The sequence below is a fragment of the Salvia splendens genome, chromosome 2, assembly GCF_004379255.2.
Source record: "Salvia splendens isolate huo1 chromosome 2, SspV2, whole genome shotgun sequence".
Lineage (NCBI taxonomy): Eukaryota > Viridiplantae > Streptophyta > Magnoliopsida > Lamiales > Lamiaceae > Salvia > Salvia splendens.
In genome coordinates, this window is record NC_056033.1 from 991,830 (window position 1) to 1,008,264 (window position 16,435).

Genomic DNA, 16,435 nt, shown 5'->3' on the forward strand with positions numbered 1-16,435 from the left:
CTAATTATTCAGCAACTATTTTCAAAAAATATTAAGTAAACATTTTAAATTAAACAGTATATATTTTAAAAAAAATATTATTTATTGATATTGTATAATCATTTTGAATCAAGCTTTAAATTATGTAAAAATTTGACTTAAAGTTTTCATATTATTTTTTATTGATATAGACTAGTATAACATATAATAAAACTTATTTCTAGTTTTATTGAAATTTAAAAATTAAAAATATTGTGCACATGTACAACATTTATCACTATTCTTGCAAGAATAATTTTCAAAGTATGAATAAGGACATGTCATTGATGCTATTTCTTTTTTTTTATCTATTTGTGATATTATTTGTTAAATTTTAATTATCTGATATAAAAATATTACTTAGATATTATTAATAATTTTAAAAATACTAATTAGTATTGTTGAGTTGGCTTATACAATAGTATTAACCAGATGTTGTTAGTAGTATAAATAGTTTTAGTAATTTTATTATATATATTCGGACAATCAATATATTGTTTCTTATAATTATTAGCACTATTTATAAATACTGTGATTTGTAAGGGTGACTTTTTCATTCTGAAAAATTCCCTTATAGTTGATTCATTTTCATATACTCCATCCATCTACCAATACAAGACCAATCTAAACCAGGCATGGGTTTACGAAATGCAAAAATTGAGTTGAAAATGTTAATGGAAGGTGAGTCCTACTTTTATATACTAATATTAGTTTTATATTGAAATGTGAGTGAAATAAAGTTAGTGGAATGTGAGATTCATTAACAAAAGTAGCAAAAAAATAAATGGGACATTTATTGGTGAATGGATGAAAATGACAAAATGAATCACTTATTAGTGGATGAAGGGAATATATGTGCTGAAAAGTTCCACCTCAATTATGAGCGAATGAAGGAATACTATATCATAAATTCCTAAAATATGACTGTATTAAAATTGCGAATAAATATATCTGAATATGTTGTTAAAAAGATTCTTAAAATAAAAATTGTAAAAAATTTAAGGGACATATCAAAATAGATAGAAATAGTTGCTATTTTTAAAAAATTATAAAACAAAAAAATTTCAATAGAAGAAATCCAACAAAAGGTTTCTGGTATTGCAATTATGAAAACCATAATACCAAATTTGCTCCATTAATTGCCTATTTATTTACCAGATAATCCCTAAATTCCTCATTTGCTTCTCCTTCCCCTTCCCCATTTTGCTACTTTCGCCGCCGTTTTCAGCTCCGCGTTTTGTCACTGGCGCTCTAGCTTCAGGTGATTCTTTTTGTTTATCTTTAGGTATTGATTTGTGCGTAGTTTAGTTTGAGGTTGTATTGGAATGGATTCAATTGATTGATAGATCTTCCGATTTTGGAAACTACATAAGCATGTGAGTATGTGTGAGTTGGGTTGCGCAGCGGAAACACGTATTTATCAAACAGATCTAAAACAGATCTCTATTCATGTGATTAAGTGATTGATTTTATTTTCGTATAAAATACATAGATCTATGCAATTCATATGATATGCGTAAATTTAAATTTAGATGTGATTGAATGAATACTTTGTTATCCTCCAAATGATCAATATGGCTTGCGCCTTCTCCATATGAACCTCGGATCTTCTAACATATTTCCTTGATCTTTTAACCATTTGCGTGGGCAAATCTTGATTAATCACAATAGACCTAGATGTGGATGAATACGAAGAACTCAAAAAATTAGGTTTAGATCTAAATGAGAATTCAAAAAAATTCTCCTCCATTCTCATGGTAGTAGGCACAAATTTCTGGCTTATGGAGGCTATACCACAATAGTGTCTGTTTTCTTAGGTAATAAAAACTTTTCGGAGTGACACTGGAATCTTTCAAAATAGGTAGTCAACATCTATTTAGGTTGTTATTATGTTTTTCTTTTGCAAGGGACTGACCGAATCACCTACTGTGATAACTTGTTCCACTACTCGGCCTGCAATGCAGAAGCATTGGACTTGTTTATTTCATATGAGTTTACACATATACTCCTTATTACTCATAAAATAAATATTCAATTAATGTTTTTTAGTCTCACTAGGTTTCAAAATGTGTTTTAGGATATATTCAAGTAACCACACAAGTACATGTATGCATGAAACAACTTTTAAGCATACAAAAGTCAACTTAAGTGTGGGTGAGTGTGAGCTCGCGCGCATCTGCATTTTCATGTGCACTTATCTAGTTATCTTCATCGAGTGTGGTTTGCAACTAATCGTGATCTAATTAAATTTCCCAAATAGTTAGGATATTGATTGTTGGACTAATAAATTGAGTTACGCGAATTGACTAACTCATTATGTAAATAAAAAAAATATTATTTTATTATTATACAACCATTTCAACTCAATTCGTAAGTGTTTGAATTAGTTGATAAAGGAAATTTAATTCTTTGGACTTTGTACTAAATTTTAGACTTATTTATTCTACATTCTCTCTCGTTTTTTTTTTACATTCTCTCTCGTTTTTTGCAGGTTGGAATATTAGAAATTGAAGCATTTTGTCCTGCTAAGAGGCGTAGGTCGAGTAAACTATTGGAGTTCAAAAGGGTAGGCCATTTTAATATTCTTGGACTTCTTTGTTATCACATATTGCGCAAATGTTACAATTCCATTAATGTCGATGTGTTGAAATGACAAGTCTTGCATCGCACCATATATTTGATTGTTTATGCTGGTTTTATATGAATAAATGGATTAATGCACGTGTTTAAGAATTAGAAGCAATTTTAGAATCATTATGCTAGCCATACAATTGTCACTAGTGAAATTTATGGCATTAATAATTTAAAACAACAAATTAAAATGTAATTCAGTTGATGCACAATGTAGCACGATGCACAATTGTCACTCTATTAATTAATGCACAATGTTGCACAGAGTCTTTGATAGTCATATAATTCTTCACACATTTTTTTCACCTATTTTGGTCTTTAACTGACACGATTTTTTATAGGTTAGTGTCTTGATGTGACATGTATACTATTTTTATATAGGATACCTTGAATTGTCTTAAGACATATCTTTGAATTTATTGACGTGTTAATAATTAATATAACTGCACATATACTGTATATAAGTTTATCTCACCTATACTATCACTCATTTTACAATATTGTTTGTTAGTTCCAACTCCTTACTTTAAATTCTTATTGCCTTTTGTAGCTTTAAATAATTTTGCCATGGTTCGTTCAAAGATAAAATACGAGTATATTGCTGATGATCGTACACGTCGCGAGACATACAAAAAAAGAAAATCAAGTTTGTTTAAAAAACTATATGAATTGAAAACATTATGCGACGTTGAAGCTTGTGGCATTGTCATCAATGAAGATGGGACACAGTCTGAAGTTTGGCCTTCAATGCTTGCAACATCCTGAGTTGTAAAAAGGTTCTTAAGCTTACCTTCTTCTTTCCGAATAACTAACATGGTAGGCCAGTCTGGTTTTCTTAGGCAAGTTTTGTCTAGGATATCCAAGAACTTGGCTAAAGAGACCCATAAGGTACAATATCTGGAGAATGAACCACTCTTAACCGAGTGTTTGACCAAGGAACAAGTGAAAGTGAACAATTCTAAGGAATTGCACGAGATGCTTCACATATTGGACAGGAAGATTGAACTAGTTGATGATAAAATTGCTAATGTTGGCCCTTGTGAACATCAATTTTGAATTCATTCTTATTCGAATCTCTTTTAAATATGTTAGTATTTATCTTGAGAACATACATTTCAAATTCATTCTTATTTGAATCATATTAACTTTATATTCATTCTTACTTGAATCTCTTTTAAAGAAGTAATTTATCTTGAGGTTGTAGTTGTTAGTTTGTTTGTTGAATTATTTCTATTTTAGTGTCATTTTGTGCATACCAAGTATGCTTGTTGAATTATTAGTACTATTTATGTGCAATTTTGTGCATACTAAGTATGTTTGTTGAATTATTTATATTTCTGTGCCATTTTGTGCGTAACAAGTATGTTTGTTGCATTATTTCTATTTTTGTGTCATTTTGATCATGCCAAGTAGGAAAATTATTATTCACTTAGAGTGTCCACTATAAGGCGGACACCCCAATAGCCCCGCCCTAGTTTTTGTCCATAGCCCCAAAATTTTGTTTCCGCCACTATGGTGGACACCTCCAATAGCCCCCAAATTTTATAATCGATTTTCATTTTATAAATGTTTCAAGTAATTATGAATAAAATTATCGGACTATACGTAATTAGAAGACGACGACTATACGTGAAGAAATTAAAATTAAACACTAAATTTTTGTCGTATTAAAGTACAAGAAAAATTATACAACGAAAATTTAATCTAGTACAAATCACTAAGGTCTTCACACTGCGCCACCACCTCCCCTACGTGCTCACACTTCTTCAATCAAATCGGTCTGGAGTGTGTTATGTGATGTGGTCCTGCGCATATCAGCGAAGCGTTGGATCAAATATTCATTGCTTCGTGGTACGCCCATCTGGATCTCGAAGCGTTGGAATGATGTGAAAATAGGTGAATTAAATTAAATTAAAAAAAAATTGGGCGTCCACGGGCGCGGCGGACACCATGCCACTATAGTCACCCCGCCTATTCGCCGCGTCCGCCCCGGAGTCGCCGAAGGCCCGTCCACCGCCTACCGCCCCCATTTCCTTGTCCGCCCCGGGGGCGGACGCCAACTCTACTATAGTTCGCCCCGGGACCGCCCCAAACCGCGGCTATAGCCGCGGCTAACCATAGTGGACACCCTTATATGAACTAAATCAGTCAATACATAACAACTTTATTCATTTTGTCTTCTTTGTGGGTACAAGTACGGAAATTGTTATTCATGTTCCACCTTCATAAAATTAAAATATTTTACTTGCAAATTATCCTAGAAATAAAATGAATAATATCAGATACTAAAATAAAATTATCCTGGATACATAAACTACAAAACTTACAAAATTATCTATGCAATAATTTATTAGACTAATCAAATTTAATTTATAAAGAAATAGATGTCAAAATTTGGAAATTTACAAATGACATACTACTAAATTATTAATACTAGAAAAGGCCCATTTGAATAAATATATGGGCCTAGACATTTTGGACCTAGGAATGCAAGGGTATTTGCTAAGCCCAGACTACCTTCTCCCTTCTTCTCGTTTCCATCTCTCTCCAAACACACACTTCTCTCTCCACCCTACTCCACGCCGCCGCCGACGTAAATTCGAAGATAAAAAACTTGAACTAGCTTTTCCACACCGCCGACTGCTAGCTAGCTTCAATTCGCGGGTTGTGATATCTGAATTTGGGTGAATTTTTTATCAGTAATCATGGCGGAGAAGGGGAAGGGGAAATCTAGGGGTGAAATTACGCAACGTCGGAGGAGAGACGGAGCGGAGGTTAGGGGCAAAAAGAGGAAGAATCTGAGCTCGAGTGGTAAGCGTAAGGAGGAGAAGAAGCGACGGAGTGGACCTAGTCTGCCGAATGCTTTAAAAAGGGAGCTCGAGCGGCTCAATCCGACGGTCGACGGAGAGGTGTCGGATGGTGATGATGAGGAGATAGATTCCGATGCTGCGGTTGGCAATGACGTTTATGAATATGAAGAAGGTGTTGCTGAAGAGGAGACGATGAAGAATAAGCGGTACGATCCTGTTGAGAATTACGAGTTTGAGCTTCCTGAAGACTTTGAGGTATCTCTCGTGGATGAATATACGAAGTCATAAATATTTGTACCGTTTTAAAGTTGCTGCGTTTCATTTATAGGATTGGAAGGTTCCATCTGATGATGATGATGATGATGATGATGATGATGATGAGAATGATGATGAGAATGAAGATCCAGGAAGACATGGTCGAATGTTGGAGGAGATTACTGGACTTCCTGCTGACACTTTTGGAGGTATTTTTCTTATGCAATTCTCCTTGTATTCGAGTAGTAAAATTTAGGATTATCTGTGTTAAATTCTCTAATTCTTGTCCCACATCGACTTGGTAACGATCCTAGCTCATCTATATAAGTGTGGATAACCCTCCCCCTTATGAGGCCTTTTAAGGGGTGAGTGGCCCATTTCTAACATGGTATCAGAGCGGGCCCAAGTCGATGATGGAGTTTATTTTCTTTATCTCTTCTCTTGCCTACCCACGTGATGGAAGACCGATGTCCTTTCCGGCCCACACGTGAGGGGGCGTGTTAAATTCTCTAATTCTTGTCCCACATCGACTTGGTAACGATCCTAGCTCATCTATATAAGTGTGGATAACCCTCCCCCTTATGAGGCCTTTTAAGGGGTGAGTGGCCCATTTCTAATAATCTGTCTGGAAATATACAAACTTTCAGCTTTTTTTTATTGTCTCCCGAACATTTTTTTTTCTAAAATCCAATTAATAATCTTTTGATTTCCCCTCTGGCAATTCCAATGCAAATTCATGTAGTGTTGACAGGTTAGTGACATGTAGATAGTAATATGCCATATATAAGCCATATCATGTTTAATTTGATGGAATTAGTTGTTCAGGAAAAAATCAGAACAACACTAAGTTCGTGTATATGAATTTTAAAAATCGATGGGTAAAACTAAAAAACACCATTGCATGGAGCTAACTATATAAACTCGTCGGGTTCCTATAGCTTTAACAACATAACATGGTGTGTGTTAAGCAGTTGGTTTAGTTCGTCTTTATAATTTTTTGGTTGATATTGGTAGTAATGTCCTCGGGTTTGGATTATCCCAGGTAAAAAGAAAAAGGATTTGATCATATCGGAGGCATATCCAGAGTCTGAGTATAATCCCACTGGTGATATTCTTGATGGGAGTGGCCGGATTAGCATTCAAGACCTTCTAGAACCGCTACATGGCAAGTCTGGCTTCAGCAAACTCAGGAAAGACTTGCACCGGATGGGGAAGCAGACTGTTCCGACTCTGGCACCAGTGGCCAGGACTGATCAAGAGAGGATTGAGCGGAAGGCTGCCTATGAACAATCTAAGAAGGACATTACCAAATGGGAGCCCTTAGTCAAGAGGAACAGAGAGGCACCTACGTTGTTTTTTGATGAGGATAAGGAGTTGGGATATTCAACCATAGGAGCAATTGCTTCTGAATTTACACCGAGAACGGATTTTGAGAAGAAAATGGCTTCCTTGGTCAACCAAAGTGAAGTTGTTGAAGCTCACAAAAGGGATGGTGCCAGGCTTCTAGAACTAAACGAGGTAGCATGGGCATATAATCCATAGAAATCATTAGTTTGCATCCCTGATCCTCTAAATATTTCTTTTCGAGACGACATAAAATTTCCTGTTTGTATATTCAGGTATCTATTGAAGATGTAAAGGAAAGGCAGGAACGGCTTGCAAAAATGCGTGATCTTCTTTTTCGTCATGAAATGAAGGCAAAGCGAGTTAAGAAGATAAAGTCCAAAACATATCACCGGCTGCTGAAGAAAGATAAGTCAAAGGCAGCAGAAGCTTCAATCCGAATGGACCCAGAAGCTGCCAAGGAACATGCAATGAAGATAGAGTTCAAAAGGGCTGAGGTAACTTTTTGTAGCTATTCGTAATTGGCTACGATATCTGACTTTTTGGATTCCGTGGCAATTGTTTTTCGAGACTCAGAACCATTGCTTGATGCCTTGATTCCTTCAGGAACGTATGACCTTGAAGCATAAAAACAGCTCTAAATGGGCTAAGCGAATCTTAAAACGTGGTTTAGATGCCCAAGATGACGCTACTAAAGCAGCCTTTAGTGAGCAACTTAGTCAACATGCCGCTTTGACTAGAAAAATAAATTCTATCAAAGAAAGCAGCAGTAGTGATGATAGCAGCGACGGTGATGACAGTGATGACATGTCAGCTGGTTCCGACCAGGAAGCTGCAGAAAAGTTGATCAAGAAGGCTAAGGAGAAGACACTTCAAGTGCTAGAAGGGGATGATGAATTGCCGATATCAGGAGTGCTTGCTTTACCTTTCATGGTAATGTTTGGTGCATCTTTCATATCTTCACTTAAAACTCTTGTAATCTTCTGTAATATTGGGTTATTCTTACTGTTAATGAAGTTGTTGAAACATAGTCCTTTTGCTTTTTTTATTCACAGGTGCGGGGGCTGAAAAAGAGAAAAGATGCTGCTGACGAGGAAGCAAAACTTGCTCTTGAAGAGTATGAGTCATCTTTGAAGCAGTTGGGTGATACAAGTAAGTCTAGAAGCTCAGACAAGGAGGCCAAGGGTGCCTCAAGTGGTAGGAGGGTGTTTGGTGCTCCTGAAAAAGGGGTTAATGGAACAACAAAGAAGGAAAAAGTGAATAACTACTATGGTGATAGTGACAGTGAAAGTGATGCTGAGGCCAACGCAGATGATAATACTCTCAATGATCAATCTGGAAAATCTCTAAAAGAGATGGATATTAACCCTAGTATACTTCGGGAAGAATTTGGTTTTAGTCACGATTCAGTATTTAAGGTGAATATATATTTTATCAATTTATGGATTATTCATTGTTTATTTGATAGAATATTAGTATGTGATGTTTGTGTTCAATTCTAGAAATGTCCCTTTTGTCTGTTCAATTTTTCTCACATGCAAACTATAACAGAGCTTTAGAGATGCCGAAGATCCTGAACCTAAGGCAGCTTATGAAGTTGCTTATCTATCTTCTGATACCTGGAAAAAGGTCAGCACCTTCTCTTTCTGGCTCATAACTCTCATACATATTTGTTGGAAAACTTACTTAATGTTGTAGCTGATGAATAGGTAAGAAAACCATCGAACGCTGTGAAAGGATCTGAAGCTGACCTAAACGTTCGCAAGCCTGGAATTGTAGCACAAACAGATAAGGATCCGGAATCCGAGGTATTTTGTTTGAAAGCATAATCGATCTTCTTATTGTGTCAAGTGAAGGATGGCCAACTAACAGTCCTTAAAATGTGTGCAGGATGATGATGAAGATTCTGGTAGTGATAGTGAAGAGGAAATGGTAGATGGAATATTATCTTCAGGCCCTAAGTCCACTTATGAACTTCCATCTCAAGCGGAACTCATACAACGGGCTTTCGCTGGTGATGATGTAGAAGAAGATTTTATAAAACAAAAAGAGGCTGTGTTGGATGAGGAAAATCCAGAGCCAGAAAAACCAGTTTTACTTCCTGGCTGGGGTCAGTGGACTGGCGTCCAAAAGAAGAGGGGTTTACCTTCTTGGATGTTGAAAGAGCATGAGGCTGCAAAGCAGAAAAGGGACGAATCTCTGAAGAGGAGAAAGGATGCACATCTTAATAATGTCATCATCTCAGAGAAGCTTGGTAAAAAGGTTAGTCTATCTCTGATCATTTTTCTTACTTGTTGCAATAGGATTACACGTTGTTGAGAAGCATCTCTGTGTTAAGTCAGATGAACGTAACACATTCATATCTTTTGTTCCTTAGTTGCAGTAATTCACAAAATGATGATAATGTTTCATTATTGATTGAAATTAAAATACACTATGGTGGAACCATGGGAAGAAGTGTTGTGTGTTTTATGATGTATCGGATTTTGTTGCAAATATGGTTTAGGGTTTGATCTGAATAAGGTATTTAAACCTCAACTTTGCTTCCTTGCAAAGAAAATGCGTTGACATGTTTTTCATTACTACTTTGCCCTTGTAGGCTGAGAAACTCCATACGAAGACGCTGCCTTATCCTTACACATCAAAGGAAGTATTCGAACAAAGTATCCGGATGCCAATTGGTCCCGAATTCAACCCAGTGACTGCCATCGGAGCACTCAACCGCCCAGAGGTGCATTTCGGAAACTCTCTCCCCCTTGAATTATTGTCTGCGTTACATTCCGTCCACGCCTGAGATTTCATTCCATTTCCATGTAAAATCTCTCATTTTCTTGTGCTGTTTATGGCAGGTGGTGAAGAAAGCCGGTGTAATAATCAAACCAATTGAATATGAGGATGTGAGTGTCCATGAGAGAGGCGAAGGCCACAAGCGTAGCGCTCCGAAACAAGGGAAATGTAACGGTAAAAACCGTTCAAGGAAATAGATTACTGTAACAGCAAATTTTTGGCAATAATGATTGCTTTATGTATTTTATTTTATTTTATTTTATTTTTTAATTTTATTGCTTGGGCCATAGGAGTGTGTTGGTTCGACCAAATTTTGTAGACGATCTATATAGTTTGAGGATATTGTATTCATTTTTGGCCTAATGAAACATTATTTATTCATGTTCTAATGAAGCAAACACTCATTCAAGTTGAATATCAATATACCTTTTCCGTTTTTCCCAAAACAAATTTCAATAAATACGCTTGGGTTTGTAGTACCACACTTACAATGTTATTCTTGCATCTCAATAAAATGATACTTCCTCCGTTCCATAAAGATAGTCCTATTTTTCCGTTTCTCTGTCCCACAAAATTTGTAGTGGACCTCATATTCTACTAACTCATTCCTAATAACATTTTATTATAAAACTAATATAAAAGTAGGACACACATTCCACTAACGTTTTCAACTCACTTTCATTATATTTTTCAATACCCGTGCTCAGTCAAAGTGAGATAATCTTTGTGGGGCGGAGGGAGTAGTACGCTACAATGCAAATGTGATGCAATTAGTATGGCAACAATAATAACTTGCAAATTTTGAACTTGCAAATTTACGTTATTGAATAAACATAAAATTCGCAAGGAGTTGGTGATGATTTCGAAAGGTTATTAGTCTACGGGGTAGTGATAAACTAAAATGTAAACTCTAAATGTTATACAAAATCTAAACTATGATCTTGACCGTTAGAAAATATCAATAAACGAAAAAATAACAACAAAAAATGTCAACACAACATCTATCACACATTTTTTGTTGCTATTATCAACTCTTAACTGCAGAGATCATAGCATTTGATTAAATCCCTTAGTCTACGAGTCTATCTATAAAACAAAATGGGCAACTTCAAAAAACATAAATAGACTACAACTACCAATTACTTCCTCCAAAATCTCATTTCTTTCCGGCACGAATTTTAAGAAAGTTAAGAAAAGTAGGTAAAAAAAAATTAGTGGAATATGATTCAATTTTATTAATTTTAAATAATATATGTGCAAAATGAGTTAGTAAAACTCCTATTCACGGAAGGAAGGGGTACACAATAAAAAAACAATCAATCTTTTAAGGTAAATGAAGTACACAATCATAGGTTGGGTACCGAGAATCAGACTACGAGATGATCAAAGTAAATTACATAAACCAAAACTTTCATAACGATTATACCAGAGAGAAATATTCGTTCTCAAATTCTCAATACAGCACCTAATATCATTAGGTTCAATGACACAAAAGTTGTTAAAAAGAAACAAAATAGTGACCAAGTCTCAAAAGTCCTCTAAAACACTAACTCATGTGGCTTCATGCCAGCCTTCAACGAGAACCTTGCTCCCAAATAAGCCTTCAAATCTGGGACAGATTCCAAAGCCTTTAACAACGGGGCATCAACAGCCTTCTGGTCATCCTTCTTCTCAGCTGGCAGTGTGTTCTTTTCCTATAATTTTCAAACCATGCACGGTTAGGAAACCAAAAAATCAACTCAAGAATAAGTCACGCGTTGTGAACAGGATGAGAGAAACAAACCTGTTTGTCGGCCTCAAAGAACTCAGTCTCTCCCTTCTTCTTCTTCTTCTCAACTTGTTTGCCAAAGTACTTGTCATCAAACTTGGACACATCAACACCAGAAATGTCGACCTTGGTGGAGGTTCCAATGACATAGGCCTGGTTGACACGCCTTAGGGGAACCCCATTAACCTTGTATGGACCTGCGGCAGCATTAGAATGTAATCAATGACCACATCCGAGAGCTATCTGGTTCAGCATCTCAAGAGGTACACATTCTCATAAAAAAAACACCAACATGGACAAAATCCCTAAAGACTACAATGTCAACAGACCATAATCCTAATTAGCCTCCGGAAAAAAGTGAGAGGTCCACCGCATTGGACGACCAAAACAAAGAATCAACAGGATGGGGTTGCTGTTTGATAATTAAAATCACTAGGGAAAATACAAGAATATAAGATATCTTGCCCCGAAATGTGAATCATCGTATTAAGGCTAAACTTACTCAGACAAATCAAAGTCAACAAACATATAGTTCACATCTTCTTCATTAATGGACAAGTATGGATCAAAAGACAACCTTCTAAGTGGTTCCATTTCATCTACACATAAACTGTTGATCAAAATCACTTGGGTAATAGAAAAATCTAAGATATCTCGCGACATAATATAGGCACACGGAGATACTGCAATTTCAAACATTTTAAAAACAAAAAACATATGGTGTACTTAAAAACTCACCAGTGATAAGAAGCAATCCAGAAGTGAGCTGCTTCAAGAACACGACTCTCTTCCCCTTAAACCTCCCGGTCAAAATAATCAACACTGTTCCGGGAGTAACACTCGCCCTAAAACAAACAAAATCACAACCAAATCAGCTCCAGCCCCAAAAAACCCTATACAAAAACACCAACACAAAGCCTAAAAATGAAAAAAAAATTGATATAAAAACCTGAGCTTGGTAGGCTTAGGCTTGCGCTTGTTGGAAAGCGGCTTCTTAATGTCATCAGCTGGGTAAAACTTAGGCTTCTTCTCCTCGACGACGGCGGCAGCCTCCTGCTTGGCGTGGACGGGGAATTTGCCGCCATTTTTGGCCTTGATAGCCCATAAGCCGCGTTTGTGGTACATCTTGGAGCGGGAAACCTTGCGAACTCCGGGAATGAGCTCCGGATTGCGGGTTTTTTGCTTGGGCGCCATTGCAGCAGCTCACTACCCTCTCTGCGTGTGGAAGAGAGATTGCAGGCAAGATCTGAAATATGAGAAAAACCCTAATTTGCGACAATCCTAATTCAATTCTTATTCTACCGGGCTAGGTTGTGTAGCCTTTATTTTCTGGGCTTTACTTATCACAGCCCGTTTGATTATTAGATTATTGGGCCATTCGAATTAAAAATTGTCCGGCTATAAAAAATGTACTGGCTGTATTTTATTCTTGCACCAAACATATTAGCCGTGGAGGGAATAATAGTACTTCCAAAAGATGCGTCACAATATTGGTTGTCGCTAGGCTTCTCGATACTATAACAATGCCCGTCGACTATCCGACAACTTGCAATCGGTAGAGTCGTAGAGATGCTCATCTAAATTTTCGAGCGTGCGCAGCTTATCGTGAACTGACCTGCAATATAGAGCAATATAATTGACTCCAATATGATCTAGTTGAAAATTTTGAGTTCAAGTAGAAGGACCATGACGCATATAATTACATAATTTTAATTATAAAATTTTATTATAGTTTTATAATAAAATTATTAAGTTATATTTTATTTATAAATCTTACTTTCAGTATAATATGAAAATATAAAATAAAAAAAATAAATACTCTAATGCTTAATATTTAAATAATTTAGAGTGCATATGATTATTGGTTATAAATACACTCGTCCAATAAGAATTTAACCTTACAAAATAAATAAATACAAAAATAAAATCGCAGAAGCAAATGGAAAAAGAAAAGCATAAATTGTATATCAACACACAGCGCAACCCTCGGTGGAGATCGGAGAGAATTTCGTTATTGCTTGAAATTAGAGCGAGATCGGAGTCAATTTCGTTGAAAACAATTCAAAATGGTTGAAAACAAAGCTGAGATTCCAGAGAAATACGATTTGAATGCGAAATGGGATGCCTGTCTCGATTTAAGCTTGCGCCGCTTCGTGTACTCGTCATTCACCGGGGGTTTCGCTGGACTTCTTCTCTTCCGTGAGTGTTTCCTCACACATATGTGTTTTTAGCTTTGTTAATCGACGATGTTGCGAAATTCGTGCTTTCAGTTTTTTTGAGCTGGATAAATTTTATAGTTTTGAATTGGTGTTTTTCTATTCTAGCAAGGACTGTATGCTAATGTGCGTAGATCTTATTGTCGTGTGCATAATATATTTTGTGTGTGTGATTTTGGTTTTATTATTTTTGCAAATGTTGCTAAATGATTGCTAATGCAGAATGTATGCTGATTCTGTTTCTCCAATTAAACATATTTCTGTAGAGTATTCTGATTAGGAGAGTTTCTCTATTTTGCTGAGAGAAACCCCACTTCTGCATTTTCATAGCAATTTCTTAGATTCATATTAATCTTGATTAGTTTATCGATCAATTTGACCAATTAGTCAGCTATGTGAATGTTGCATCAGGAAGTCCTGTAACACGCTGGGCTTCGGTAGCATTTGGTGCCGGGCTGGGGATCGGCTCTGCATACTCTGAGTGTGCTCATAAGTTTAATACTTCTTCACCGAAATTTACTCCTTACGTTTCTGAGACTCCTATGCCAGAGGTGAGTAAGTGAAAATTCTTCCTTTTTTGTTACTTTCTTTCCCCGACAATCACTGGTTGTATCTCTTTTATTTGGTTGTTTCTCAAATTAAATTATGGACTTGTCCGTAAAGATGTGACACAGCCTTTAAATGTTGCATCCAATGTAGTAAATCATGTGTTTTTTTTGTTAACAAGAGTTTGGCTGCACTGTTCTGTTTCTTGTTTTTTTGGCTGGTCTATCGGATGCCTAGTTATGCAATTAGTGTTATTAACACCTCAGCTCAATAAGTGAATACAAAATAGAGATGGTCTATGAAGATTTTATTGTGGTGTGGCGGCGGTTCTTGGTAAACAATGGCGTCCAGATATTATAATCCATGGATAGTTTGGATTGGTTGGAAATGAATTAACCATGCAATAGTAGGAAGTTTTAATAGTCTTGAAGCTAGCTAAACCATGTCATTGCAAAATTATGGATCTGTCTCTGGTTTTGAAAGTTTTGTTGTGTGCAAACCCTTAAATGAGTCAGAAATCAGAGATTAGTGGGTAGCTATAAGTAGATAGACGAGAATGGTTCAGCTTAGCCTTAGACAGTCGGTCTTATAAGTTTATCTGTTTCCTGGAACGTAAGGTCTTTGTAATAGTGTTAAATGTTATTTCCTGCTTTGTTTTCCTGTCCCAGTAGTTATTGTTATCGATTAGTCATTTTCTTTATCTCCCCCCATGCACATTTTGAATGAGTGAGTTTACCAATTGCAGGCTAGAGATGAATAAAGCAACTGCAATTTCAGAGTGAGCATGTTTTCTTAGGAGTTCGACTTCCATTTCCATACATTTGCTTTTTTCTACTCAGAGAATGCATTGCCATAATTCTGCTTGGATTTACTCAATAACACAGCAATGTATAGCATTGTTATCACGAATGCTACTATCTCTTAGTGTATTTGAATCTCTTTTTCAGAGGAAACCGAACACTTCCTAGTAATTGAAGAGAACATGTTTCCTGTCTATCAATACTCTTATTTCCCCATTGGGTACAAAAAGAGAATTATGGTTCCAATGTTGGTTCGATTGGTTTTGATTGAACCGATCAAATGCACTCGTTGTGGCGGATTGCCTTGCTGCCTATTCATGTATGTTGGCTCTTGTCTTAGAAAAACGAACGGATGAATGAACAAGAGATTGCCTAGTTGCAATATACTCTTTCTTCCTTCCATATAAAATACTCCGTCCAAAATTAATACTATCATTTTTTTTTATTGATATTTTTTCACAATTTTTTATTTATTTCTCTTTTATACTTTTACCAAATACGTATAAAAATCTATGCCATCTAGTATAAATAATGTTTCTAGTGGACGAATGAAAGTGTTACTGAGCAGTAACTATTTCATTATTCATTATAGATTTAAAATCAAAGCTAATAATTAATTGTCCCTAAATGCTCAAGAAGCCTTCATTCTTTTTCGTTCTCTTGTCGGTGATCAAAAAAAAAAAATGAAATATAAGGAGTATGGATGTTAATCAAACCAATTGTAATACCCCGACTTTTTCTACTTTTTTTTTATTTGTTCGTAGTGACATCGTTTGTGCACCTAAAAATTTTTGCCTTTTGTTTCGTTAGTCGAGAGAAGAATTTTATATTTGGACCTATTACAATTATTCTTTTACGAGTCCAATTATTTTTTTTAATAAGCCCACTTAGTTTTGAACCCAAGTCAATTTTATTATTTCTACAAATCAGTTACGGAAGGGAGATTTAATAGTAGTATCTTAAGAGACGGATATACATGAAACCGCTGCAGATAGTCTTTCCACCGACAATCAAGATCCACTCTTCCAAAAATATAGCAACAATCAAGACCTTGTTATAGATGGGTATATCCCACGTTTTCACAATCTATCACCCACTTTCTTCAAAAATCCAACAAATGTGTCCACAACTCCACGTTTCATCAGATTCAATCAATTCCAAAAGAAATCTGGAACTAAAATTCAGAGAGAGACACGACAGAAGCAGACAACAGCTGCGTGGGCGACGACGGAGTTCTAACTGTGAAAAGAGAGAGAGTTT

The 16,435-nt window shown here is 35.9% G+C and overlaps 3 protein-coding genes and 1 long non-coding RNA gene across 5 annotated transcripts; 3 read left to right on the plus strand and 1 right to left on the minus strand.

Annotated features, from left to right (window-relative positions):
* Positions 1-1,140: 1,140 nt before the first annotated feature.
* LOC121768671 lies at positions 1,141-3,805 on the plus strand. The gene is made up of 3 exons (XR_006043398.1): positions 1,141-1,279; positions 2,510-2,584; positions 3,200-3,805. It is a non-coding gene; the product is annotated as an uncharacterized LOC121768671 (long non-coding RNA).
* A 1,349-nt stretch (positions 3,806-5,154) lies between these two features.
* On the plus strand, positions 5,155-10,234 carry LOC121781998 (U3 small nucleolar RNA-associated protein 14 homolog A-like). The gene is made up of 11 exons (XM_042179700.1): positions 5,155-5,714; positions 5,788-5,923; positions 6,757-7,232; positions 7,334-7,555; positions 7,665-7,991; positions 8,114-8,476; positions 8,610-8,687; positions 8,768-8,866; positions 8,949-9,320; positions 9,658-9,789; positions 9,908-10,234. The coding sequence occupies exons 1-11, from the start codon at positions 5,355-5,357 to the stop codon at positions 10,040-10,042; spliced, it is 2,700 nt and encodes an 899-aa protein (XP_042035634.1). The 5' UTR covers positions 5,155-5,354; the 3' UTR covers positions 10,043-10,234.
* A 1,004-nt stretch (positions 10,235-11,238) lies between these two features.
* On the minus strand, positions 11,239-12,888 carry LOC121759102 (60S ribosomal protein L6-like). Its single transcript, XM_042154605.1, has 4 exons — positions 12,563-12,888; positions 12,352-12,458; positions 11,629-11,810; positions 11,239-11,539 (listed from the first exon to the last, which is right to left on the minus strand). The coding sequence occupies exons 1-4, from the start codon at positions 12,805-12,807 to the stop codon at positions 11,384-11,386; spliced, it is 690 nt and encodes a 229-aa protein (XP_042010539.1). The 5' UTR covers positions 12,808-12,888; the 3' UTR covers positions 11,239-11,383.
* A 655-nt stretch (positions 12,889-13,543) lies between these two features.
* LOC121767948 (MICOS complex subunit MIC10-like) lies at positions 13,544-15,497 on the plus strand. 2 transcript variants are annotated; one of them, XM_042164288.1, is made up of 3 exons: positions 13,544-13,812; positions 14,241-14,384; positions 15,121-15,497. In XM_042164288.1, the coding sequence occupies exons 1-3, from the start codon at positions 13,680-13,682 to the stop codon at positions 15,123-15,125; spliced, it is 282 nt and encodes a 93-aa protein (XP_042020222.1). In that variant the 5' UTR covers positions 13,544-13,679; the 3' UTR covers positions 15,126-15,497. The 2 variants fall into 2 exon arrangements, with proteins under 2 accessions (XP_042020222.1, XP_042020213.1); XM_042164279.1 differs by having other exon boundaries at positions 13,545-13,812; positions 14,241-14,380.
* Positions 15,498-16,435: the final 938 nt, after the last annotated feature.

What these genes read in the sequence shown, in the direction of transcription:
- LOC121781998 (XM_042179700.1), top strand. Translation starts at nt 5,355, where the DNA reads ATGGCGGAGAAGGGGAAGGGGAAATCTAGGGGTGAAATTACGCAACGT. An exon ending in TCCTGCTGACACTTTTGGAG is followed by an intron (nt 5,924 to 6,756) that starts GTATTTTTCTTA and finishes GGATTATCCCAG; the next exon opens with GTAAAAAGAAAAAGGATTTG. An exon ending in CAGAGAAGCTTGGTAAAAAG is followed by an intron (nt 9,321 to 9,657) that starts GTTAGTCTATCT and finishes TTGCCCTTGTAG; the next exon opens with GCTGAGAAACTCCATACGAA.
- LOC121759102 (XM_042154605.1), bottom strand. Translation starts at nt 12,807, where the DNA reads ATGGCGCCCAAGCAAAAAACCCGCAATCCGGAGCTCATTCCCGGAGTT. An exon ending in CCTAAGCCTACCAAGCTCAG is followed by an intron (nt 12,459 to 12,562) that starts GTTTTTATATCA and finishes TGTTTGTTTTAG; the next exon opens with GGCGAGTGTTACTCCCGGAA. An exon ending in TCTTTGAGGCCGACAAACAG is followed by an intron (nt 11,540 to 11,628) that starts GTTTGTTTCTCT and finishes TGAAAATTATAG; the next exon opens with GAAAAGAACACACTGCCAGC.
- LOC121767948 (XM_042164279.1), top strand. Translation starts at nt 13,680, where the DNA reads ATGGTTGAAAACAAAGCTGAGATTCCAGAGAAATACGATTTGAATGCG. An exon ending in CGCTGGACTTCTTCTCTTCC is followed by an intron (nt 13,813 to 14,240) that starts GTGAGTGTTTCC and finishes ATGTTGCATCAG; the next exon opens with GAAGTCCTGTAACACGCTGG.